Below are 26,664 nucleotides of genomic sequence, written 5' to 3' on the forward strand. Positions count from 1 at the left end.
GGAGCCATGTCAGACTTTAAACCAGTTACAAGTGGTGTCCCACAAGGCTTAGTCCTGGGACCTCTCTTGTTCGGTATATATTTCTCGGAGGTACCAGCCAACACGGAAGGACTGTGGCTGACCAAGTTTGCAGATGACTGCAGACTGGGGGCCATAATCGACTCTCCAGCTGACACAAGCATCCTCCAAAAGGGCCTCATAGAAACAGACAACTGGTGCCAGAGCCATGGCCTCAAGCTAAATGCCAAAAAGTGTATAGTCATCCCCTTTGGCAAAAACAAAGTGCCCACAAATTACCACATAGGTGGTAATCCATTAAGTACAGAAGAAGTAATTAGGGACCTGGGGAACCAAGTTGATAGCAATCTCTTATTTGACAACCACGTGGCCAAAGTGGTTAGAAAAATATTTTATATAGCCCACCTAATCATGAAGGGATTCACATCTAGATCAGGGGATGTCATCGTGCCTCTTTACTCATCCCTCATCAGGCCCATAATTGAGTACAATGCCCCTTTTGGGATGTATCTTACCAGACACCTGCAGCAACTGGAAAGACCCCAAAAGTACCTCACCAAGAGGATCAAAGGGCTCAAACAGATGCCATATGCTGCCCAGTTAAAGAAACTCCAGCTCTACTCAGTGGCATACCGCCTGTTCAGAGGCGATCTGTGCCTGACATATAAAGCTATGTCCAACCCGGAATTAATGGACATGCTGCACCTCAGAAAATCCAAATCCCATCGAGCTACGTGCTCGAGAGACTTGAACCTCAGCACTGAAATAAATAGGACATGCTGGAGGGACAGATTCATAACCCAGAGGCTCCCTTCACTCTGGAATAAAATCCCAGTCCAGGTTAGGCAGAGTCCCTCATTAACTCTCTTCAAGAGGAATCTTGAGTGGATGGGAGATCATAGGTTTACCCTGGGTATCACTTCTCTGCCACTGTTAGAGGCACAGTATACTAACCTCGAAAAAGGGCATAGCAAAATAAATTTAAAATGGGTGGCGAAAGCCAAACACATTCTGGATAGGCTTATAAATGCCCTAGGGCAGATAGCCTAGTATGAACCTATGAACCTATGAAAAGAAACAGGTTTCTATCACGAAACTGAACGTTGAGAACGCCGAATACCGGAAGGCTGAACTTGGTAGTTCGAAGGGTGAGAATGTTGAAGCCGCTGAAACCCGAATTCTTTCCCAGGGAAAGAATTTGGTTGGCCGTTTCTGCGTCTTCGGCATTTTCAGACCGGGTCAAGATTAGTGTATGAATGGGTAGTGACGGACTTTAGGGTTAGGTTGGGCGTCCGGTAAGTGTGTGATAGTGATGGACTTTAGGGTTAGGACAAGGGTCAGGTAAGTGTACGATAGTGCTGGACTTTAGGGTTAGGGCGCGGGTCAGATAAGTGTGTGGAAGTGACGGACTTTAGTGTTAGGGCTGGGTTAAGGATAGTGCATAGATAGTGGTGTATGATAGGTTTAGTGTAGGTTTTGAAGGTGTTTGGTGTGATTGTGTTGTGTGTTTTTCGGAACAGCAAATTTTTTCCCTGGGAAAATATTTGCTGTTTTGAAGGTTCGATGTTGTCCGAATTCAATCTTCCAAGTTCCAACTTATGGTGTTCGACATTTTGAAAGTTCGATTTCGTGATATAGACCCAAAGAAACAGCAACACATTCAAATATACAGAATATAAACTCACAGGAAGTAATAGATAGAGAAACTGAAACAAAATTAAGAAAAGCTCGTAATTAGACCCACTCCCCCAGGCATGAATGCAGTACCTAACTTCTGGCTAAAAGTATTAACATCTTTACAGGAAGATTTAGCCCTGAGTAAGAAAGTACAGTTGTGTAAACTCTTACCATAACAATAGTTACCCCTTCTTTTCACTGTTGCAATATTCTAAACAGATGGGATCTCCCCCCAGGGCAGCCTGATGCTTGGACAGTATATAAAAGCCTAATCATTTTGTATGATATGTATGGTCACACTTATGCTCCCTGAACAGAATGTAGGGCATAAAAGGGGACATATGGATGCAACTCCCCAGAACTGAATTTTCCCAGAAGAGAACAATCTCCATAAGACAAAGGAGTCCATGCACATCAAGAAGGAAAAATGCAGAAGAAAATAGGGAAACCCTCAGCCATAAGGGAATCTAAAACAAAAGCCAGAACAAACGAGAGAGGTTTGGAGGGAGGGAGCCAATACTGCAACAGTGAAGAGAAGAATATCTACTGTTACTGTATGATTTTTTTTAGAACTGTACTATGGCCTTCCATATCATTGTTGCAGTATTCTAAACAGAAGGGAGAGTAAGAAAGCTCAAGAAACAGAACAGGAGGTGGAAGGCTGAAAAGAGCCCTCAACAAATCCATATAAAATGGTTTCAGCAAAACCGCTCTGGCCCTAGAAATCATATCCAACTTATAATGCTTAGTAAAGGTATGCACTGAAGTCCATGTAGCAGCTTCAAGGATGGAATTAGTGTCCAACCCCTTGAAGGCATGGAATGAGCTCTAACAGAAGCAGACAGAAATTTGACATGAAAGGTATAACAAAAAATGGCCTTAGATATCTACAATGAGATGGTTTACTTAGAAGCAGCCAAACTCAGTGTTCTGGGATGAAAAGAAAAAAAAAAGCTGATCGGTCTTATGAATGGCCTAAGTTTTATCCAAATAGTACCCGGGTTATCTGTGCAAATCCAAGGTATGCATGACCCTCTCACTGGCAAACTGAGGAGAAGGAAAAAAGGAAGAGAGTTGTACAGATTAATTCAAGGACAACCCATACCCACCTTGAGCATAAAAGGATTAGTATGAAAGGACACCCTGTCCCTGTGAAAAAAAAAAACAAAAAAAGGAGGAATGGCCATAAGGGCCTGGAGCTCAGAAACCCTCAGCAAGAAGTAAGAGCCACCGACAAAACAGTCTTTTGGGTACAATGTTTCAAAGAAGTAGAATGTGCAAAAGGAGCCTGAGTCAATTTTTCCAAAACAAAATTAAGGTCCCAAGGAGGAGGAATAGGTTTCCTTGGGGGCGTAATATGCAGGACACCTTTAAGAAATTGGGCAGACAAGCAAAAATGGCTGACAAATGGGCCTTCACAGAAGAATAGGCCAGGCCAGACTGGAGCAACTCACATAAAATAAGAGAGGATCAGAGGGACCCCCACTGAAAAAGGGTCCTGGTTACGAGCATGGCACCAAACAGAAAATCTTTTCCATATGGACATATGAGATTTTCTGATTGAGGGTTTCTTTTCCTCCTCTAAAACCCTGAGCATTTCCTTAGAAAAAAGGTGCCTGAAAGGGATCAAAACCCTATCACTCAGTGTCAGTCGAAAAGTCGACAATGAGGATGGATGAGAGATCCCTTGTCCTGTGTGAGGAGATCCAACCAGTGAGGTAACTTATGGTGATTGCCCCTGGCCAGATGCATTAAGAGGGGAAACCAGTGCTGTCTTGCCCAAAAGGGAGTCAGTAGCAAGATTTTAGGGAATCCAGCTGAATCTTCTGCAGGACGTTTGGAAGTAGAGGAAGAGGAGGGAAAGCATAAAGAAACATTCTCTCCAAGGAATAGAAAGGGCGTCCGTCTTCCTTGCCAGATGGCATGGCACTCTGGAACAGAAGAAAAGAATCTGCCTGTTCAGAGGGGAGACAAAAAGATCTACCTCAGGAATACTGGACCGATGGACAATGTCCAGAAACACATCTTTGTGAAGCATCCATATGTAGGCCTGTGCTTTGGACCTGTTCAATGAGTTTGCCCCTAAACCGTGCATTGAAGGAAATGTATACTGCCTGAAGAGTTAACAGATAACAGAGAGCCACCTCCCAAGCCAGAAGAGCCATCCTACAAAGGAGGTAAGATTTTCTCTCCCTGCTTGTTGACATACCAGATCACTGTAGTGCTGTCTGTGTACACCCTCAAGGGACCTGCAGAGAACATAGGGTGAAAAGCCTAAAGGGCCAGATTAATACTCTCATCTTTTTTGATGTTTATATGATCTGACTTCTGATGGGAAGGCCAGAGACCCTGAACTTTTAGGTGACCAAAAGAAGCCCCCCACCCCATGTCTGCGGCATCAGTGAACAGTCCTTGAGAAAGGACTGGAAACTGAAAGGGCCAGCATGGGTTTAGAGCAAACTGTTGAATCCCCCACTCAAATTCCTTCTTTATACAGGGAAGAAGAGGCACACTGAAATCCAGAAGGTGGCAATGCTGCATCCAAACTGACTTGAGGTGCAATTGAAGCTTCTACATGTGCAGTCTGGCAAGGGGGAGCATTGGAATAGAAGAGGCCATGAATCTCAGGGTCCAAGGAAACTTTCTGGCTTGCATAGCAGTGAGGAACAAAAGAATGAAAGACTGCTGTCAATTTATTTATTATTTTATTTATTTTACATTTGTTAACCGGGAAGAGTCCGACTGGATACATGTCCATTTTCAGCGGAGGCCCGGGGAGAAAAGCTCCACATGTGCAAAAAAGTTAGTCAATAAAAGTTAGTCAATATTCATGGTTACATTGAAATTTAAAAATATAAAATTTTAAAAATAAGTTGTATGTATATGTTAACATTGCAAATTAACATTTCTGTAGGTTTATAGTATGAAATATGTACAGAAGGCATTACACAGCATTGAAGTGTATAGAATGATGTTTTACACAGATTGATAAGAATGACAATCAAGATAGGGAAATTGTTAGAAATTAGATGTAGAAGGGTTAAAGATATAGCCTTAGAATGGATAGGATAGCAAGTTATAATAGATGCATTAGGTTTTAGAAACATAGCATTAGAATGGCTTGGATAGCAAGTTACCATCCTTGTAATATTCTAAAGGCTGTTGCAAAGTGTTTTTAGTCCGGGTAGGGAAGGTTTAGAAAGTTTATACATATAGGTTAAGGAAGTTATTATTATTGGGTCTCTCAACTATTTGAGTTGTGTTTATATTGGGTTAGTCTGTGTTTAGACATGGACATAGCCAATGCCTGTTTAGGTGTTTCTTTAGGGATATCTTGAATTGGGGTAAGGAGGATATAGTGGTAAGATCTGAGGGGAGTGAGTTCCATTTCTTACCAGCAGAGTTGGAGAATGATTCTCTGGCTGAGTTGTTGGCTTTGGTAGATTGCACTTGCATTTTGTTGGATGAGCGGAGAGATACTAGGTTGCTGTAGGGGGTGATAATATTGGTGAGAATGGGTGCACTGTTAGGTTGGTAGAGGATTTTATGAATAACTATGAGTTGGTTATACTGGAGTTGATTGGGTAGTTCTAGCCAGTCTAGTGTTTGAAGATTTTGACAGTGATGGGTTCTGTAGACTGTGCCTGTGGCAAATCTATATTGTTATAGCAGCTAGTATATTTGTTAAGGTTTGCTTTGCTTAGATTTGTGAGGATGGGTGAGGTGTAGAGAAGGGTCGATAGGAGATATGTTCGAGCTATGGCTATTTTGACAGGTGGGGTTAGGAAATGTTTAGTCCTATACAAGGATCCTAGTTTTTTGTTAACTGTTTTGATAGTTTTGTCTATATGAGCATCATACCTTAGATTATTATCAATGAATATTGTCAATGACAAAACTTTTGAAGGTGGAATAGAGGCCAACATTTGCACTGTCTCAATCCTGCATCCCAGATGCACACGATCCTTAGAGGGAGGTAGAACAGACTTTTCAAAGTTGATAGTGAACCCCAGACATTTAAGAGTGATCATGAACTCCAGATCCTGTAACAGGCGACTGGGAGAAGGCACCTGAAGCAAAAGGTCATCTAGATAAGGAAAAATCTAAAAGCCTTGGAGCTTGCAGAAGGAAATCACAGAAGCTAGGCATGTTGTGAATACTCTTGGGGCAGTAGACAGGCCAAAGGACAAAACATAGAGCTGAGAATGAAAGGAAGACACAGAGAAACATTAAAATTTCTTGAAACAAAGGTGTATAGGGATATGGGAAGCATTTTTCAGATCCAAAGACACTAGAAAAGCCTAGGGTAATAAAAGATGAAACAAGGTTTGAAGAGTAAGCATCCAAAAAGAAAGGGACCTTGAGAAAGGTGTTGAGCTGGGTGAGACCAAGAATAATTTTCCAAATGCCCTCCTTTCGAGGGACCAGGAACATCCTGGAATAAAAACTCTTTCACTTGGGAAGGGGGGACAGATTGAATGGGTTCACCAGGTACCCTAAAATCTCCAGGAAATGAGGAATTTGCTCTAGGGGAGGGTGAGGAATCCTTGGAAAAGGAGAGAGAGACTTCCATGCCATGAAGTAACCCTGATGAATGATAGAAATTACCCAAGAGTCAGAAGTGATGTGACACCAGTTTAGAAGACAAAGGAAAAGTCGAGGGGATGATGAAATGTCAGAGAAAGCAGGATTATCAGATAAAGGAGGCTTTTGGGCCATAGAAATCTGAGAAGCCTTAGCAAAGGGGGCCTACCTCTGTGAACAAAAGAAGGTCTAGAAGGATAATTCTTCTGTTAGGTAGGGATAGGAGAAACAAAGATGTTTAAGGTCCTGTAAAGCTTTGCCTTCCTCTTGAAGAGACTTAAACATGTCAGCAGCAACAGTCACAAAAAGATGTTTATAATCCAAAGGAGCATCCAACAACTGGGCCTTAATGTTCTTGGGGAGAGACTGGAGATTAAGCCAAAATGCTTCATGACAGACCCAAAAGCCGCAGCCTTGGAAGAGGCATCAGCACCATCATAGCTACATTAAGAATGGCAAGCCACTTGAGAAGCAGAACCTAAAATAGATAAGGCAGAGGATTTGCCTTCAGATTCAGGGAGGTCAGAAAAAACCTGACAAGCCAGAGCAGTCAAGGCCAGAGCATACCCGGTCATGTGGGCCTGGTAATTAGCCATAAAAGTCAAAGTAGAAGCAGTGCAATTTTCATACCAATCCTCTCCATTGCTCTGATATCCTTATCGGAAGGCAGAAGTGTGGAAGAGGGAAAAAGCTTCAGTTTGTAGAAGAGACGGACACCACAGCAGGATCAGTAGAAGGACATTTAAATAAAACTTGACAATCCTCAGAAACCTTGTAGAACCTATCATGTTTCTTAGGAGTAGGATACTGAGAATCAGGAGACTTTGTAAGCAGAAATAAAAGTATCTAACATTGCAGCCAACACAGAAGGAACTGCCAATGGTTTATGAGTGTCCACTTGAAACAAGTCATATCATCTTCACTTACAGTATTTCATCATCCTAGCAATTGTGTCCCCAAAGGACAATTCCTCAAAAGGAGACTAAGGGCTAATAAACTCCTGTTCATCAGTACTGTAATCCAAAGGTAAAGGCATCTGTGAAGAATTAGGACAAAAACCCCTCATCAGACAGTGAATCCTCATTTGAGGCATCCAGTTCCCTAAGCCATTTAGAAGGGGAAGAGGTTCAAAGAGGAGCAGGTACCAAAACCCCTTGAGGAGGCTTTAGGGCCATCAAGGCGGAAAACATGTCCTGAGTAAACTCTTGCCATTCCCTTTGAAGATCGTTAGAAAGGACTGAAACATGCTTCAGTTTTTGTCTTTTCTTGGAAGGGACATCAAACCTAACATATACCAGAGGTTCCGACCCTTGGTGAATAGACCTGCAAAACCTCAGAGCACATGCAAAAAGATGGATCCATGCTCAGAGGAATCCAAGCTATTACCCACTTCAAGAGGAATGTCCAGTGGAGGCTGGATGGCTAAAGATTCCAGTTGAGACTTCTTGGCCTTCTTCTTACCTAGTGGGAGTATCTCAGTGTTAAAGGATTCTACCATGATAGCGTGGGCTAACTGCTTAAGCCACTGGTTTTCAAGATAAATGGCCAGGGAAGACAAATGGCTTCTGAGTGTCTTGTCTACAAACTCCTTACAGATACTATGAGAGATGGGGTCTTGGGAAGCACCCAAACAAAAAAAGACGCTGTTCGTGACAGTCGTTATGGGGAATCTGCCTCCCACACTGACAATTTCCCTTCTTGGATGACATGAACTTTAGGTAGTAAAATAAAATACAAGACCAAGAAAAGCATAAAAAATGTGGCATTTATCTGGCAGCTAAGTATTCAATAGAGCAACAAGGCATTCAAAACAGCTAGCGGTAATAGCATTAAAACTGGCGACAAAGAAGTTCCAAGTAGTTGCATCTGTATATCCCTTTTATGCCCTGCATTCTATGCTTGGAGCATAAATGTGATAACTGGCGCATATGACACTAGGCTTTTATATACTGGCCAAGCGTCAGGCTGCCCTGGGCATGAGATACCCTCTGTTTAGAATACTGCAACAGTGATATAGAAGGGCATCTTTTTATATGTGCATCCTGAACAGATGCCAACCTGGTTAACAACAGGAAAAACAATATTCCTTAAAAGTGAACCTGAAAGCTGTCCTAAAAATTATAGACCAATAACTTGCCTTCTGACAACGAATATACTATGTACTGGAATTGATGCCAACAGAGGTCATAGTCATTTAGAAGAAAGCTTAATCATGGCAATAGAACAAAAGGGTAATATGTCATATGGAACAAAGGCTCATTTGTTGTTAAAGTCATAATGAAGAATTCTAAAAAGGGTAAGAATCCAAGTATGGCATAAACAGACTACAAAAGAGCATTTGACAGCATCCCATGTTCATGGACAAATGAGTGCTTGCAGATGTATAAAATACATCCTACATTAATCGATTATACCTTGAAACTGTGGCAGTCCACTTTGAAGCTAAGCCATGATAAAAGACACATTATTACCCCCAGGGATAACAATTTGAAGGGGGATATTCCAGGGTGACTCTGTTACTGCTACTCTGTTTTCCTTCCCTTAACCCATTAAACTGCCTACTTAACAGATTCAGCTGCCAGAAAACAGAGTAAAGACTTCTCATCTTTTTTTGTGGATGGTTTAAAACTGTACAGTTCGTCAGATGAGGAACTGAAAACATAATTACAAGAGGTCAGAACTTTCTCAGATGATATAAGAATGTTATTTGGTCTTGATAAATTTATAAAAACAACCTTTAAATAGGAAAACTGTAGCACCAAGAAAATATCAGTCTGGGACAGGAATGTGATATAAAGGAACTTGAGCAGGTGGCAGTGTATAAATATTTGGGAATTGATAAAGGATTGACAAGTAAACATGAAGAAATGCGAACAAAATTTAGGAATATTTTAGACGACTAAAAGTAATGCATAAAACAGCCCTGACATCTAGGAAAAAAGTCCAAGCTATAAACCAGTTTGCTCTTCCTGTTACAGTTTTGGGGTGACTGGCTCTGAAAGGTATTGGATTCTTTGGACAGGAAAACAAGAAAAAGCTTCACATTTATCAAATGATTTTGAAAATCAGTGTAAACTAAGCTTATATATTCCCCATTCTGAATGAGGTGTGGGCCTCCTTGAAATTTATTACATCTAAAGATCTTCAATGGTAGGACTGCATACATATCTGTTGACCTCACAAGATCCAAACATAGTGAAAGTTTTAAAACGTGGAGAACAAGTCTAAGATGACTTCCCTGCTTTGTTTAACAGAAGCATATCGGTGCCAATCAGGAATGGAAATCAAACCAGAAGTAGGCAAAATTCAGGCAGCAACTGAATATGTCAAAAATCTAAAGAAAGAATATAAGATGAAGGCTGATATGAGATGGCAGGAAATGTAGAAGAGGCATAAATATAGTTGCAGGTACAGAAAACTCCTGGAACAATCTTGTGTTGATCAGAATCTGATGCAGGGAATGGTTAAGGAGAGGTGAATTTAAACCAAAACGTGAAAGGTTAATATTGGCAGCCCAGGATAGTGGACTGTGTACATGCTGGTTTACAATTGAATATGTGGGAGAAGCAAAGAAATGCAGGTCTTGTAAAACAGAAATGGAAACAGTTGCACATCTTGTTTCTGGAAGTGATACACTAATGCAAGGCCTGTGTACTGAAAGGCATAGTAATGTAACAAGACTATTGTATCGGGAATTATGCAAACATTACAATATTGAAATATCTGAGAAGCATTGGAAATATGAGCCACAAAGCATTTTAGAGAATGATGTTCATATCACATCTGATCAACCCATTACCAACAGCTCAAAAACTAGATGCAAGAAAACCAGATATAGTAGTCCATGAAAAGACAAAAGTAGCATTGCTACACCTGGTGATTACAGAGTCTTACATACAGAGAGAGACAGTCATAAAAAGACCAGGATTTGCAGGCAGAAGTAAGGGCAATGTGGAAGGATAACCAGACAGTTCCAGTATCAGTATGAGCAATGGGTGTCAAAAAAGAATTTACAGTCTTATTTAGATGTGCTATGGATACATGCAACTCTGAATGAATTGCAGCAGTCGTCAGTGCTGGATACATTGCAGGTGCTGAGAAGAGCACATTTGGCTAACATCAAAGATTGAAACAAAAACTGAGGGTAATGCTACTCAACGCCAGAAGTCTAAACCTCAAAATGCATGCACTCGAGGCACTCCTCAGTATGGAGAACATAGACATCTGTGCAGTAAGAGAAACCTGATTTAAGGCTCCTGAGAACACCCTAGCACTAGTAGGCTATAACTCATACCATACCTTTTGGCCACAGAACCAGGACCGAAACACAAAAGGCGGGGGTGTATCCATATTCATCAAGGATACCCACACTTCCAGGTTAGTGGTGCAGTACAGTGCATCAGAGATCATCCATGTGCAACTAACAACGGGCAAAACTGCAATCCAAATTGTAACTTGCTACAGATCATCCACCATGGCCCAGGACCCCCATTCCGCATTTCTGGAGATACTGGGAAATATGAAGATCCTACCAAACACCCTAATACTGGATGATTTCAATTACCCAAACATAAACTGGGAGAACTACTGAAGTACTAACTCCCATGCCCAACGCTTCCTAGAATTTATAAACTCGAACGCCCTGGATCAACTGGTCAACACCCCCACCAGAGGGAACAACATATTGGACTTGGTCATCACCAACATTGGCGACCGGTGTTCCACACCGAAGGTCAACCCCACGCTGGTTAGATCAGACCTTAGACTAATCACTCTGTGTATCCACATTCCGCCCCCACACCCAATCAAGGAAACAACCATGAAAAACTTTTCAAAAGCAAACTTCACGTTATTTAAGACTGAGGTGGAAAGGTTCACAGCCCCCATGCTAAAAGACAATGATGTCCAAACTGCTGAAACCTTTACAAAGGCACTCTATGAGCATCTGCAGGAATGCATGGATTGTGCTATCCCAAGTAAAACCAAGACTCACTCCTCTAAGAAAAGGAAACCAGTCTGGTGGACCCCTGTCATAAACAAGCTATACAACAGGAGGAGGAAACTAGTACAGAAAAGAGTAAAATTTCAAGAAGGAAAGACATCCCTGATCAGTATCAGCAAGAAGCTACGATCCCTCATTAAATCATCCAAGGCCAGTTTCGAAAGAAAAATTGCCAATGACTCCAAAGATAACCACAAAGCGTTCTTTAGCTATGTCAAGAACCTAAGTGGAAATGCTCAGATCTGCTCTGAGTTAGTGCAGAATGGTGCAAAATACACTGAACCGACTGATATTGCCAACATTCTGGCAGACAGGTTTAGTGCAAACTTCACCCCCTAAAAGGCCCATAACCATACCAGAAGAATGTAGGGCCCCATCAATCACCAACACACAGGTTAAAACAGCCCTATCCAAAGCCAAAAACACAGCTTCAATGGGACCGGACAGTGTCCCAGGCTGTGTCTTACAAGAGCTCCAAAATGAACTAACCCCTCACCTAAACACACTGTCCAAACTCAGCCTGTCTACAGGCTACGTACCCACAGAATGGTGCACAGCAGCAGTTATCCCGCTCCACAAAGGTGGAGCCACAACGGACCTCCAGAACTATTGCCCTATAAGCCTGACTAGCCTGGACTGCAAGGCTATGGAACACATCATCATGGAACTCATTAACAGAGACATTGGGAACCTCCAAACCTTGGACCCTACCCAGTTTGGCTTTAAAGGCAAATCATGCCTCCTAAACCTGGAGGACTTCTTTGAGACCGTTACCAAGGCATTAGACGAGGGAAAGGCAAGTCCACACAGCCTACCTAGACCTCGCAAAGGCTTTCAACACCATTCTCCATTCTAGTATTATAGACAAGCTCACCAGCTTAAACAAAAACCCCTACGTCACAAAATGGGTTGCCAACTGGCTCGTGGATAGAACCCACATGGTGAGAGTTGCAGGCTCTACATCCGACTCTAAACTGGTTACAAGTGGCGTCCCCAGGGCTCAATCCTAGGACCCCTCCTGTTTGGTATATACTTCTCAGAGATACAGGCAAGCATAGGAGGACTATGGATGACCAAGTTAGCAGACGACTGTGAAGTAGGGGCCATAATTGATTCTCCAGCTGATACAGACAGTCTCTCCAGATGGGTCTCACTGAGACGGATACCTGGTGTCAAAATCATGGCCTCAAGCTAAATGCCAAAAAGTGCATAGGCATCCCCTTTAGAAAAAACAAAGTACCTGTGAACTACCACATAGGGTGGTAGTCTCCTAAATACAGAAAATGTAATAAGGGATCTGGGGACCCAAGTAGATAGTAATCTCTCCTTTGATAATCATATTGCCAAGGTGGTTAGAAAATCCTATGTGGCCCACCTAATCACAAAAGGGTTCGCATCTAGAACAAAAGAGGTTAATGTGCCTCTCTACTCATCACTCATTAGACCCATCATCGAATACAACGCCCCATTTGGGATGTACCTTACAAGACACCTGCAACAGCTGATAAGACCACAAAAGTACCTCACCAAGAGGATTAGTGTCCTTAAACAGATGCCCTATGGAGCCCAACTCAAACTCCAGCTGTACTCGGTTGCATACCGCTTACTCAGAGGTGATCTCTGCCTGACATACAAGGTCATGTCCAACCCAGAATTGATGGGCATGCTTCACCTAAAAAAACATCCCAGAGAGCCACACGCTCTAGAGATATAAACCTCACCACAACGATAAATAAGACATGCTAGAGGGATAGATTCCTATCCCAGAGACTCCCCATGCTTTGGAACAGGATTCCAGTATACATCAGGCAAAGCCCCTCGCTAACACTCAAGAGAAACCTTGACGGGTGGATGGGAAACAGAAAATTTACCCTGGGGATCACTGCAGTGGCTCTGCTGGACAGTGGTGCAGGGAACTAATGGCTCTGCTGGACAGAGGCACAGGGAACTAATTTAAGGGGGTGGCAGGGTGGTAGTCTCCTAAATACAGAAAATGTAATAAGGGATCTGGGGACACCCAAGTAGATAGTAATCTCTCCTTTGATAATCATATTGCCAAGGTGGTTAGAAAATCCTATGTGGCCCACCTAATCACAAAAGGGTTCGCATCTAGAACAAAAGAGGTTAATGTGCCTCTCTACTCATCACTTATTAGACCCATCATCGAATACAACGCCCCATTTGGGATGTACCTTACAAGACACCTGCAACAGCTGATAAGACCACAAAAGTACCTCACCAAGAGGATTAGTGTCCTTAAACAGATGCCCTATGGAGCCCAACTCAAACTCCAGCTGTACTCGGTTGCATACCGCTTACTCAGAGGTGATCTCTGCCTGACATACAAGGTCATGTCCAACCCAGAATTGATGGGCATGCTTCACCTAAAAAAACATCCCAGAGAGCCACACGCTCTAGAGATATAAACCTCACCACAACGATAAATAAGACATGCTAGAGGGATAGATTCCTATCCCAGAGACTCCCCATGCTTTGGAACAGGATTCCAGTATACATCAGGCAAAGCCCCTCACTAACACTCTTCAAGAGAAACCTTGACGGGTGGATGGGAAACAGAAAATTTACCCTGGGGATCACTGCAGTGGCTCTGCTGGACAGTGGTGCAGGGAACTAATGGCTCTGCTGGACAGAGGCACAGGGAACTAATCTAAGGGGGTGGCGAAAGCCAACGCATTCTGGCTAGGCTTATAAATGCCCTTGGGCAGATAGCCTACTACTTACCTATGAACCTAATACTAATTTCATGAACTTCAGTCATACTTTAATTTAGGAATGGGGTCCATTCCTATGATTGTAATAGAAAGCCAAAAGATGTTGAGGAATTAAACCATCCTTTACATAAAATTAGCAAAGGAAGTTTGCTTTATGTCCATATAGTCCTGCCTTTGCTTCATTGCTTTACAAGGGTAAACTCCAAGAATAGTTTGGCATTTTGTAAAAAAGATTACAGTAGCTTTATACTTGGATTGTGCTTTCTCAATTGTACATATCCACTTCAAAGTCATTGCCATTTTGCCCTTGATAGTACTTTTATACATGTCCCCCACACATGCAAGCACAGTGTTCTCAAGGCTCAGGGTCTCCGAAATCCACTTTACCGCTGGTTGGAGTGAAACAACTGAAATCCCAAGACTGCTGTTCACTGCTGAAAGAAGTTTCATTCTCCACTAATGTGCAAGTGTGAAGTTATGGTATACATGTTTCAATGGGTGTACAGGAGTGAAGGAAGGCTTGTCCCCCACAAAAAAAAAAAATACATTTCAATCTGTTATACATTACATACAGCTAGCAGCTTTTAAAGTAAAAAGAGCAAGGAAATGAGGTGTAAGAGAGTTAATTATGATCTCTCTATTTCAGTAGAATCACATGTATTCCTTCTCTTTCTCTTCCATCACTGTATATAGATACATGATTGTTGTGTGCTGACTAGACTATATGTTAAAGAAATGGACATCAAGAAATTTACTTTAATATCAAAGGAAAGAAATTCACCTAGAGAGCAGAGTGAAGAGCTTCGGAGCTGAATCTTGGCATCCATTTCAAGTAGATGTTACTGTGTGGTTATGATTAGAGAGACCAACACACATTTGTTTGTAGTACATGGAAAAATATAGGAATTCGAAGTGTTTTACAGCTGTCATAGGTGGAAAATCGTTAGTGTTGCCACACAATTCCTTGTGTGTGGAGCTTTAGCTACTTCACTGAATGTACAAGATAAAGACAAAAAAGAAAAAGTACAAGAACACAATACATTTTACAGCTCTGAATGCTGAGTCTCACATGGGTTGCCTCCATGTCAGTGGCCAGAAGCAAAGTATATCAGTTTTTGCAACAGCTTTAAAAGCTATAATACTTTGGCTGCCACATGCCTTTGATGATGCCATACGTTTTGGTATTAGAAATTTAAAGCTGCTCTGGTTTCTTGCAGCTGTTGTGTAATGGCTGCTCTATATGCTTTAGCACAAAACTAGAGCATAACAGTGGTAAAAAATGCTCAACAAAACTGAGTTCCTTTCTTATGTCCAGAAAATTGCTAAAGTTCTCTCTCCTAGGTTCTTAGCATTATTGTGGAAGTGCATATACTACAGGTTTGCTGTCGTCATTTTCTTACTATAATCCTGGGTATAAGTTATTTTTCTTGTTTTCAGAATATGATTGTACTGTTTTGTATATGCTCACACACTTCTAGAAATATATAAAATATTCTCATGCTGTGTTAATTCATTGCAGTTGTATTCAAGATATGTCTATTAACCATGCTTTATGCATGACATAAAATGCTGTCTGATACCTTGAGGCTGAAATAATAAAATGAACATTACTGAGCATTGTAATCACTATAAAAGAACAAAGATGTCAGTGGGGCTTTGATATGGGCACTAGTATTAAAAATATGATAGGTGAGTCAGACATGTGCAAGGGATATTTATCTGAATTTTGTGGAAAATATTGCAACTCTACTGAAGGACAAATACTATTGTGCTGAAAAGGATACCCGGAGCACTTACTGGAATATGGAAGGCTAGGTTTAAAATTTAGTTACAGCTCTGCATGGCAGTAGGTTCATAGGTGTTTATAGGTGTTTACTAGGCTGATGACAAGGGCCTTTTAAAGCCTAGCCATGCATCACAAATCTCTGACAAGCTCTGATACCTTTAAGTGTAAGCAGGGGTTTGGAAGAGGAATCATTTACAAGTTAACTGTGTCCAGTATTGACATAGGTGCAAAACCAGGGATGAATTTCTGGTTTCCCATCCAATTGTCCAAGTTGCAGTTGAATTGGGTTAGGGAGGAGCTCTGCTTCACATGGATGAGGAGCCCGTTCCATAGACACTGTAGTCTTTGGGATACATACCTTTCTCTCCAGCAGCACCTTTTTATATCACAGGCAAGGTTTACATTTTTAGAACGGGTAATTCTGGTGCTGTTTGTTTTGTGGATATGCAGGAGGTCCATCAGAGTGGGGTCTGACAATGCCCTGTATGCCAGGCATAGATCTCCCCTCAAAAGCCTGTAGGAGTCGGAATACAGACATAGGGCCTCGAGGTGGTCTGCATAGGACATTTTACTTGCAGCCTGTATTCTTTTAGTGAGGAACCTGTGTGGACGTTCCAATTGTTGGATATGCCTGGTTAGGTACATACCAAAGGGGGCATTGTACTCAATGATAGGTCTGATGAATGCCGAATACAATGGAACAATGTCTTCCTTGGACTTAGATATGATACCTTTGTTTATAATTTGCACAATAAAGAATAATTTCCTCACCACTGTAGACACATGCTGATCGAAGGCTAGATTACTATCTATGTGTGTCCCTAAGTCCCTAATTACTTGGTCAACTCTGAGGGGTGTGTTGTTAGTATGATAGTTACCAGGGATGGATGACTTCCCAAAGGATGCTATTATGCATTTCTTGGTATTTAGTTTTAGTCCATGGCTCTGACACCAGTTTTTTTGTCTGTCAGCACCTCCTTGAAAACATTTGTGTCAGTGTGAGAGTCAATGACAGCTCCTAACTTGCAATCATCTGCAAATTTAGCCAGCTAGAGACCACTGACATTGGCCTGGACTTCTGAGAAGTAAATGCCATAAATTTTATACAGTGTGTGCATGCTGGAAGTCCTTGATAAACTCTATTGAAAATGAATTTATTTGAAGTGTAAACTGTTTAATGGAGAGCAAAATTCTAAAAGATTTTACCAAATGTCTGACAACAGTGTCATTATTTTAAGGCATCCAAGAAAGTTTGTGTGTTTTGTGTGCAAAACACTTTTGATGCAGTTTTAAAATTGTTTTATTTTCCAGGTTTGGGCTAGTAATTTCCTTCCCAATGAGCCTAGAATAGCAGACAGCACCCAGAAAGAGTACTGGAAAAAGCATGGCGTACCTATGTTACTAGAATATGCTAATATGGAATTACAGAAGAAGGTATGTTTATTTCCACCATTTCACAGCACTATGTTAAACACTGTTGAGTAGTTAAGGTAGTTTTTTTTAATACATTTGTTTGGCTTTGCCTTGACTAATTTTGTACACATCCATATGACTAATTTAACATCATAAAAAAACACTATAATATCGGATGGAGCCTAGTAGGAATCTGAAAGGCACTGCATGCCCAAAATAGTGCATGCAATTTTTTTAATACAACATACATTTCATGCCTGTGTATGGGCTGGTTGTTGAATTTACCATCTGCTCTATCATTACATGTTGACTTCCTGAACCTACTCTTTCTCATTTATATGGAGAGAATATGTGATGTTCGATCCCTACTGACTTCAAGTTCTTGATTGAACATTTATCCCCCAGTGCTTGGATATCTGACTTCCTTTGCTGTCACACTAGAATGAGAGTTTTTTCTGTTTTCTTCAAAGTGATTCTCTTCATTTTGTGCATTCAGTAAGGGAGGCATGACAATGACTCACTGGGTTCATTTGTCCACGTCTCCTTTCCAGTGTACCTTCAGCCTGTAGCTGCACACCCTTTATTTTCCACTGTGAAGCAGAAAGACAGTTCAGAAACCATACACCAGCTTTTCTTTTTGAGGAAGAAAAACATAGTGGTGATAGACAAGAGGGTAAGAAACAGAGTAGTCAACCCTTCCTTTGACAACAAAAACAGCAGTCCAAACCTACCCGACAGCTCTGTCTTTGCATATTATGCTGTACAGAAGTTATACTTGATTTTGTTTCTGTCCCTGTACCAGACTTGTATACTGAGCAGTAAGGACTAGTTGGTTACCTAGAAAGTTACAGAACTTTATTAATGATTAAACTTGTTAATTCTAGAAGTTAACTAGACAACAGGTTTGACATATAAATTACCAGAAAGACAACTATATAACTGATGAGACATTTAAAATAAGTGAACAGGCATTTAATATAGCTGGAAGTTTACTTGAGATGCTTGCAAGTTAATGTGCTGCTTACATTTTAAGAGATGAGAAAAAAATATTTTCTATGCAGTACACCTTTTGTTTGAGAATCTGGTAAATCCTCATTCTTGCTATTCCTTTAAACATAATGCAAATGTGCCTATTTCTTTGCACTAAGCTTCTTTGAAACTTATCCTTGGGAGAGTGCTGTGCCATTGTAAAACTTCTTGCAGTCTGATTGCCCTAAGTATTTGTAAATCATGGAATGCTGGATAGCAGACTTAAGGGTACCAGCACTGAGTGTTAACACTACTCTTTCCATACATACTGGCACAAAACATAGTGGCTTTCAGTTCTGTCAGTAAACTGAATCCTCCCTGGCAGGTGAGGATGAAAAAATTATTTTATTTAGTTATTTTTAATTATTTACTAGGATAGTTTAACTGGACCATGTCTGGCCTGGGAAGAAAAGCTCTACATTTACAAGTTACTTAATGGAGAACAGTCCATTCATTTATGTCATAAAATACTAATTACAAGCATAGTACTACATATTAAATTAGGCTGCATAACACTTGAATACATGTTAGAAATTATGCGATAAAATAACACAGAAAAACATTTTACAAGATCTCAGGCAGACAGTAGAATTAAATGTCTTTAAAAATATGATTTCATAATGATGACATTAATAATCACACAAGAAAGATGGTAATATATAAATAGTCATAGTAATAGTGTGTGTTCAAAAATCTAACAATAGCAATATTTATGGCACATTACACATGAAACTTTTGATGTGAATGGGTCAATGTTTTAAACAATGGAACTGACTTAGAAGCCAACCTGTAGTGCATACAATATGATAGACCAGCCAGTGTGTGAATAATGCATGTATCCTTTATCACAGTATTTAGTGTCTGTATTGTGATGTGCAGTTAAACTACTGTGTAATGCAGTTACAGTACCGAGCATGCAGATGTAGATGATTCAATTCCAGCACAACCAAGACGTGTAATAATTCTAGAAGGTGTTATGCTGTAAAAGCCAGATGACCATTTATACTCTGCTTGCTTATTTATGCTGTGCTGATTATTAGTACAGAAACAGGTTTTCTAGTTTGAGTTTCTGGCTGTTACATTCCTTTCTGGCTGCTCTTGTATTAAACATTACTCTCCAACCTGCAACAGTCAAATTTGCTTTTTACCTGAGTTTCAAATGTGTTCTTAATTGTGCAGTAAATTGACCAGGATATGTAAGTATTAATGAAGAAAAAAAATGATTTCACTGTCAACTATTTTTCCTCAGCAGTGCACTGTGCAGCTCCATGTCCACTGTAAGACATACTAACATAAAAAGGTTACTGGTAGGAGAACTTTTCTCCCCTACACCCAGCTTTGTTTTTATGAACTGCTAACCTCACATGAAATGAAGTAATTGCAAATTGGTGAACTGTAGTTGTCACCTTGAAGATTTGGTTATCAGTCCTTGTATAAATATTGACTGCTCAGTAGCTGACAAGAAATTTTAGCATAGTGAATGGATATTGGCTGGCTAGAATACTTTGTATGGAAACACAGCCTTGTGTGAACTCTCTTTTTTAGTTTAGGTATTGTCAGTCTTTCATCAAGTGCCTTTAGATTGACCTGATGAAATGCTGGATAAATCTTATGGAATGGGGTGTGATGGCCTACCTATGCTATTTTGCTGCACTGGTGGTTGAGCAGCTTAAGTATTAGAATTTAATATTGAGGTGAGTTTCACTGTAATATATTGGCATTTGTGTGAGCTATGGTGTGCTTTTTTTTTTGGGGGGGGGTCCCTTTTCATTACTGCGGTGTGACCATGGAGTTGGTATATTTAATTTGATGGTGTGTGGAGGACTTCCCCCTGAAAAATAAGATTTTTGTCTGTTTAAATGTTTTAGCGTACTGTTTTTGGCATTTCATTTTAATAAATGGTGAGCTGAAAAAAAATCATCACAATCCAGTAGGTAAACCTTGTGTGATGCTGTGTTAAAAAAAAAAAAGCAGTCATTAGCAGGTCAGCATTCATTACTTCCAGTCAGAGAATCAGACTTCCTGTCTCTAATATGTGAGAGCTCACTTTGTGAGGGGAGGGACATTCAGAACAATAAATGCCATAATTTAAGCATTTATTTCATTATCCATTTATTATCAGAATAGAAGGTGGATCATAACTTACCGTTTTTCATCTATGCATCAGGTCAGTGGCAGTTATAGGATAATTATAGTGTAAAAGGTACAAAATATCTTATATTTTTATATTTGTACAGTCATAAATATCAGTAAGTATGTATGTAGAAGTTGCTGCGCTTTCTTCATTTATATAAATCGTATTAAAATGATTAATTATATGCATATGTAACATGTGTTCTTTTCTTTTTGAAATGGTGTCAGAAATCCAAGCAATCGCAACAGGAATAGTGTGTAAAATGTGTTCAGTGCATACATAAAAATAAATCACCCCAAAATGTAAAAAACACACACACACAAATCATGGCATTTCATAAGTGCAGTAATGCATGCTGGATTGTACATAGACTACATCTGACTATCTGACTGCACATCCAGTGTTGTGGAGTACTTACTCTGTGGGCCTTTGCCTTACAGTCAGTTAGCAGGCTACAGGCTCTCTTTACTCAGAGGCAGGTAATACAAAAGGCACATAGAGCTGTATTACTAGAACATATCCCCTCAAACGGTAGAGGTACTACATCAACTATAAAGAAAATAAAGTCTTGAAATAATAAAGCCAAAAATAGTTGACAACCAAGAGATATAGAGTTATTATGAACTGAGTTGGGAGAGAACATTTGTAAGTAACTATAGTAAAAAAAAAGCTTTTGTCAGTTTTGTGGTTATTTTTTGTAACTAGGAGGATGCTTCTCAACTGCTCTACATTTTGCAGTGTTCTGATTTCAGTCTTCTAATGTATGGGTGCCGCTCTATTCTGCTTTGGCCCCAAACTGCTTCGCTTTCATTGGCTCAAATGTAGACCCAATGAGAGACTTATTCTGGAGTCCATCGTGGTGAGAACACCATTGGTATGGAATACGTTAAGTGGAAATGCATTATAGCAGTTAAAATGCATTTCCATTTCATGCCACTTTTCAAAAAGTTAGTTATAACAGCCAGAATATTGTAAAGCTGGTATAATTAAAATAAAAACTATCCCTGCGGAACACTAATAGTTTTGCCATATATCATAAAATGTTTGACTTTCTGATAAATCATTGAGGATAATGATCAGTGTTTCTTACTTTTTATTGTTCAGAAAATGCATGTTCATGCAACAACTGTTGCTATGCTAACAAGTGAATTACAATAATATTTAAGAAATGTCCCTGCTTTTGGGTCAGTGTCCCTTATTATGCTTTTGGCTTTGTTCCGGATTCCTGAGCAGAGAAATTGAGAGGTATGATGTCGCTCTTTTTCAGTGCTGCTGCTGTTAGTGTTTCTCATTTTGAATGCTGTTTCTGTGTGCTTTCTGGAGGAGAATAGATAAGATTTTTTTGTCTTGTCTACTTTATTATTTAATTCTGTTTGCAAATGCCTTGATTGTGAATGTGTGGTCATTAAGGCTATCAATGTGTGAAGTAGAATTCTTACTTATTAAATTATTAACGTTTTAATGAAAATAGTTTTAAATGAATTTAATATACTGCTATTTCTAAATATACTTAATAAGGTGCTGCTGTGGTGCAGCGATTAACATTGTTGCTTCACAGCAATAGGTTCTCTGGTTTAATTCTCAGCTGAGGTGCCTTCTGTGCGGAGTCGGCATGTCCTCTCTGTGGTCACATGGATTTCTTTTGGGTGCTTCGGTTTCGTCCCACATTCCAAAGACATGCAGTAGGTGGATTGGGTGCAGTAAATTGCCATAGGTGTGAGTGTATGTGCAAGTGAGTGGTACGGATGAACTACTGCTACAGGGCTAGCCATCTGGTGGTGTAAACCTTGACTTGAGATGATTGTCGCCATTGAAGTGACACCCGAACCCATGTGCAAAAATGGGAAAAAGAGGTTGAGGATGGATGGATTTGTCAGTATACTTAGTGTAATTGACTGACTGCCTTTAATATTGCTCTTTCCACATATGATCAAGAATATATATTTTTTTATTTCTAACAAATGCATTACAAAAACAGCAGCATATTCAAGATAAATTATTTGTTGGTCAACTGCTCAGCATTAGAGAAATTTGTAATGATCTGTCACCTTTGGTTGGTGACACTGGACACATTTGTATTTTTAGCTGTGTCAGTTTGTGGCAGTCATTCTGCCTGTGAGTCTCCTTGGCAAGTTAAAGGAAAGCATATGTTGATAGGGATCTTCAGTTACTTGGTGGAGAACTTGACTGCCTTTCATTGGACCTGCATGTAAGTGCTGATGGAACAAAAAAAAAAATCCAAAGGAAAAACTCAGATTTCAAAACACCAAAAATGTATTAAAATGTGAAGCTTTCAGGTTATTCTTCTGTGTATACTCAAAAAGCAAGACCAACTAAAACATTTTATATACCACAAAAAAATGCCAACCTAAAAGTAGAATGGGATTATGTCTGTATAGACTGACTGCACCAACAGAATCCTGTCTCACTTTCTGCACAGATGGGAAAAAATACTACAAAGTCAGTAACAGACTTTACCAAAGGCAAACTGCTAAGTGAACTATTCCATCCTCCCATTGATAACTAAAATAATGGCCTAATAAAAGCTAAATAAATAAATAAAATAAGGCCTGGTGTGTGCTCATTGGTCTGATACTCAGCTTACAGCCAGTGGTTTTTATTTTAATTTTTTGAGTTTTACCACTTTTTATCCAGTTTGTCTCACATTAATCATGTTGACACTGCAGTCAAAGACATACTGTAGACTAGGCTTTCTTAAACAGCAAAGCACCTAAGTGATCATAGTAAAAAATAGCTGCCACCTCCTTTTTCCTTCGTACCCTCCAATATGGCTCAACAAGATTCACAAATGTTAACTCCTCCACCAAATGCAAACTAGAAAGAACCTACAACAAAATTAGTAAATTTACCTGCAGTCTACCAAACCACTATCATCACTGCATGGCACTCAATACTGTCAACTAGCATGAAACTTCCTCAACACATTACCCTCTCCCAGCTACTCACAGCATACAAAATAGTTCACCATAAAACACCCTCGCTGTCGAATCTCATCCAGTGACGTGCCAGAAAGAACCACAAGATCCTTTAACTTTTGCTAATAAATGTAATAATTATTACAGTGGTTCACTGTTCTCTGTCACCAACTCCAAGGCATGGAACAAACTTTCAGACAACATCAGGCTTTTAAGTAACATGCAACGATTCCAATCTGCCCCAAAATATCACCTGGTAACTAATAAACTATGCAACTGTACCACACTTACAATTTGAAGTGTGCAGTCTTAACTCTGCCCACTATGGATGCTATACATTTGTATTAAAGTATTTTTGATTTTACTCACGATGTCTTTTAAATGTGTGTTTCCTGAATCTGATATGCTTTGTAAGTAATGTTTGTTGGTTTGCTTTGAAACACTTAGTTTTCTTTTGAATTGGCAAAGTGTGTTTTTTATCCTTGTTTAAGAGCTTTTCTCCCCAGGCATCCTCTGTTTCCAGACAGACTTTCCTGGTAAACAAAAGAAAACAAATAAAATAAATTATGACTTCCTTTGCTTACAGTATAACACTGTTACAGTACTGCTGTTGCACTAACTGTCCTTTTTCCTAGTTTATATTATACCTCCAATTCCTTTGTGTCGAGACAAATATGTGTTTTTATAACCCTACCTCCACAACCTTTCTTTCTAAAATCATCTGCATGCAGTTGATTCACATATACTTAAATGTAGTGGGACACCTATTTGACATACTAAAATGCAAACACCTACTGTGGTGTTTTTTTCATTTATCTTTCTTAACTGCTCTATATTCTCAACACCCAAGCACACCTTAATCATCCTACCACTGCTGGTCCTATCTGGAGATGTCAGATCTAATCCTAGTCCCTTCCCCTCTGTTCACCCACATCCCACTATATAAATAACTCATTCACTTTGAGTTCCTCCATTTTTTTCATTAGAAGTCCTCAAAATTGCCCACTTAACTTGTCAAAGCACAAGCAATAGAACTGATCAACTTGAATTATGGGTATTCATTATGCCAAAATATACCTGCTGTTTCAGAACTGTGGTTTAAGCGACACAATTCCTTATCTAATCTAATCTTCTGTTTCGACCTCTGTTTTAGTGATAACCAGGTAGTAGGACAGTAGGAGACAGCTTTAAAGTGCTCTGTCTCTTTTCTGTTTCCTACAGACTCTTGGGAGGTGACCTCTGTCTGGCATACAGAGGCTGGAAGGATCCAGTCCTATGTGATGATGTCCTGCATACCTGCAACAAACTCAGAAGGCAAAATCTGCCTTTAACAGACCCAGAGTGGCTTTAGTTCAGGGCTTGTAGATTGCCTATGTACTTGTTAATAAATTACATAATGATGAGTTCTGTTTTTGCAGATAAGGCTAGTGAGGCTTTTAGGTCTATAGTTTCCTGAATCTGTGGATTTCCCCTTGTGGAGTGAAATGATTACCACAGTTCTCCATTCCTCTGGCATGAATCTGGTGGAAAGGCTGAGGTTAAATAGGCTTAGCAGGGAGTCTGCCAGACAGTGACTGCTGACAAGAAAGCAGCCTTGCATATTATCAGGATCCATGGTGCTTTTAGCCTTTGTAGAGAGCATTCAGAATTTGCCTCAAGGTAGTCAGAAGGGGGTGGTGTGGGTGTACTAATCTTCATTTTCTTTCGGCTGCTCCTCTTTGGGGTCACCACAGCGGATCATCTGGTTCCATTTCTTCCTGTCCTCTGCATCTTGCTGTGTCACATCAGCCATCTGCATGTCCTCTTACCACATCCATAAACCTTATCTTAGGCCTTCCTGTTTTCCTCTTAACTCTCAGCTCCACCTTAGCATCCTTCTCCCAATATACCCTGCATCCCTCCTCAACACATGTCCAAACCAATGAAATCTCACCTCTCTGCTTTGTTTCCAAACCATCCAACCTGAGCTGACCCTCTATACTCATTTCTAATCCTGTCCATCCTTATCACACCCAGTGCAAATCCTAGCATCTTTAACTCTGCCAACTCTAGCTCTGACTCCTGTCTTTTCAGCAGTGCCACCGTCTCCGACCTATATAAAATAGCTGGTCTTACTACCATTTTGTAGACCTGCCCTTTCACTCATATTGGTACCAGTCTGTCACAAATCACTCCTGACTCTCTTCTCCACACATTCCACCCTGCCTGCACTCACTTCTTCACCTCTCTTCCCCACTCACCATTACTCTGAACTGTTGATCCCAATTATTTAAACTCATCCACCTTCGCCAACTCTACTCCCTGCATTCTCACCATTCCTCTATCCTCCCTCTCATTCACACACATATATTCTGTCGTAGTCCTGCTGACCTTCATTCCTCTCCTCTCTAGAGCATATATCCACCTCTCCAGGGTCTCCTCTACCTGTTCCCTACTCTCACTACAAATCACAATCCACAAACATCATAGTCCACGGGGACTCCTGTCTGATCTCGTCTGTCAACCTGTCTGTCACCATTGCCAATAAGAAAGGGCTCAGAGCTGATCCTTGATGTAATCCCACCTCCACCTTGAACGCAACCTTTACCCCTACCACAGACCTCACCACTGTCCATACCTCTCAACTGTACTGAATTCCTCTGTATTTAACTGGTTTTGAGGGCAAAATAATGGGGTGCCACGAATTCCTGAGTGGCCCCTTTAATTCCAGATTTTTGTCAACTTTTTTTTTTTCAAGTTGTGGCTGACGTCATCACGCATCAGCTTCCTAATTCACTCAGTCAGGCAAACTGCCAGCCTATCGGAGACACTGTCTTGGACTCTCTTTACATACATTTAACATGCTGCCATGCTCATGTTTGGATCTGGTAATCAGGAGTATAGTAAGGCAGAACAGCAGGCCAGGCAGAAGCAAGCGAGTGGACTCATTTCCACCAAGCACCCAAGCCAAGCCCAAGTACTTCTGCAGTATAGAGTCGATCAGCACTCCCTGTCCAAGTATGAGACCATTTACTTATCTGGCGGCTGAAGTTCGACCTCTGGCTCCAGGTAAGTAAAAAAGAAAAAAAAGAATGTTCGTTATGCCTTAGTTATTGCCATCCTAATAAAAATTGTCTGTGTATAAAGAAAACGGTTATTTCTGTAATAACTGGCTGCTTATCACAACTCAGTAACTGGTGGTTATTGTTGCTGTAAGTACACCCTTTCAGCACTAGAAATTCAAATAACTGATGTTTGTTAAACTGTTAATGTGTTCCAAATGTACAGTAAAAACAATTAAGGTGAAGAGAAATGGAGGGTTAAGGAGGAGCTTTTTTGCACATTTTAGCGCAGGGAATGCAAAAGCCCTGCTT

General features: G+C 40.4%; 1 protein-coding gene across 1 annotated transcript in view; it reads left to right on the top strand.

Annotated features, from left to right (window-relative positions):
• GALT (galactose-1-phosphate uridylyltransferase) overlaps positions 1 to 26,664 on the top strand; it is a 1,193,614-nt gene that overhangs the window by 612,312 nt on the left and 554,638 nt on the right. The window contains exon 7 of the mRNA XM_044087230.1: positions 17,111 to 17,233. Within this exon, the coding sequence (XP_043943165.1) occupies positions 17,111 to 17,233 (123 nt within the window). The remainder of the gene's footprint in view (positions 1 to 17,110; positions 17,234 to 26,664) is intronic.

The sequence above is a fragment of the Protopterus annectens genome, chromosome 1.part1 (genome assembly GCF_019279795.1).
Source record: "Protopterus annectens isolate FY-2018-M chromosome 1.part1, PAN1.0, whole genome shotgun sequence".
Taxonomy (NCBI): Eukaryota; Metazoa; Chordata; order Ceratodontiformes; family Protopteridae; genus Protopterus; species Protopterus annectens.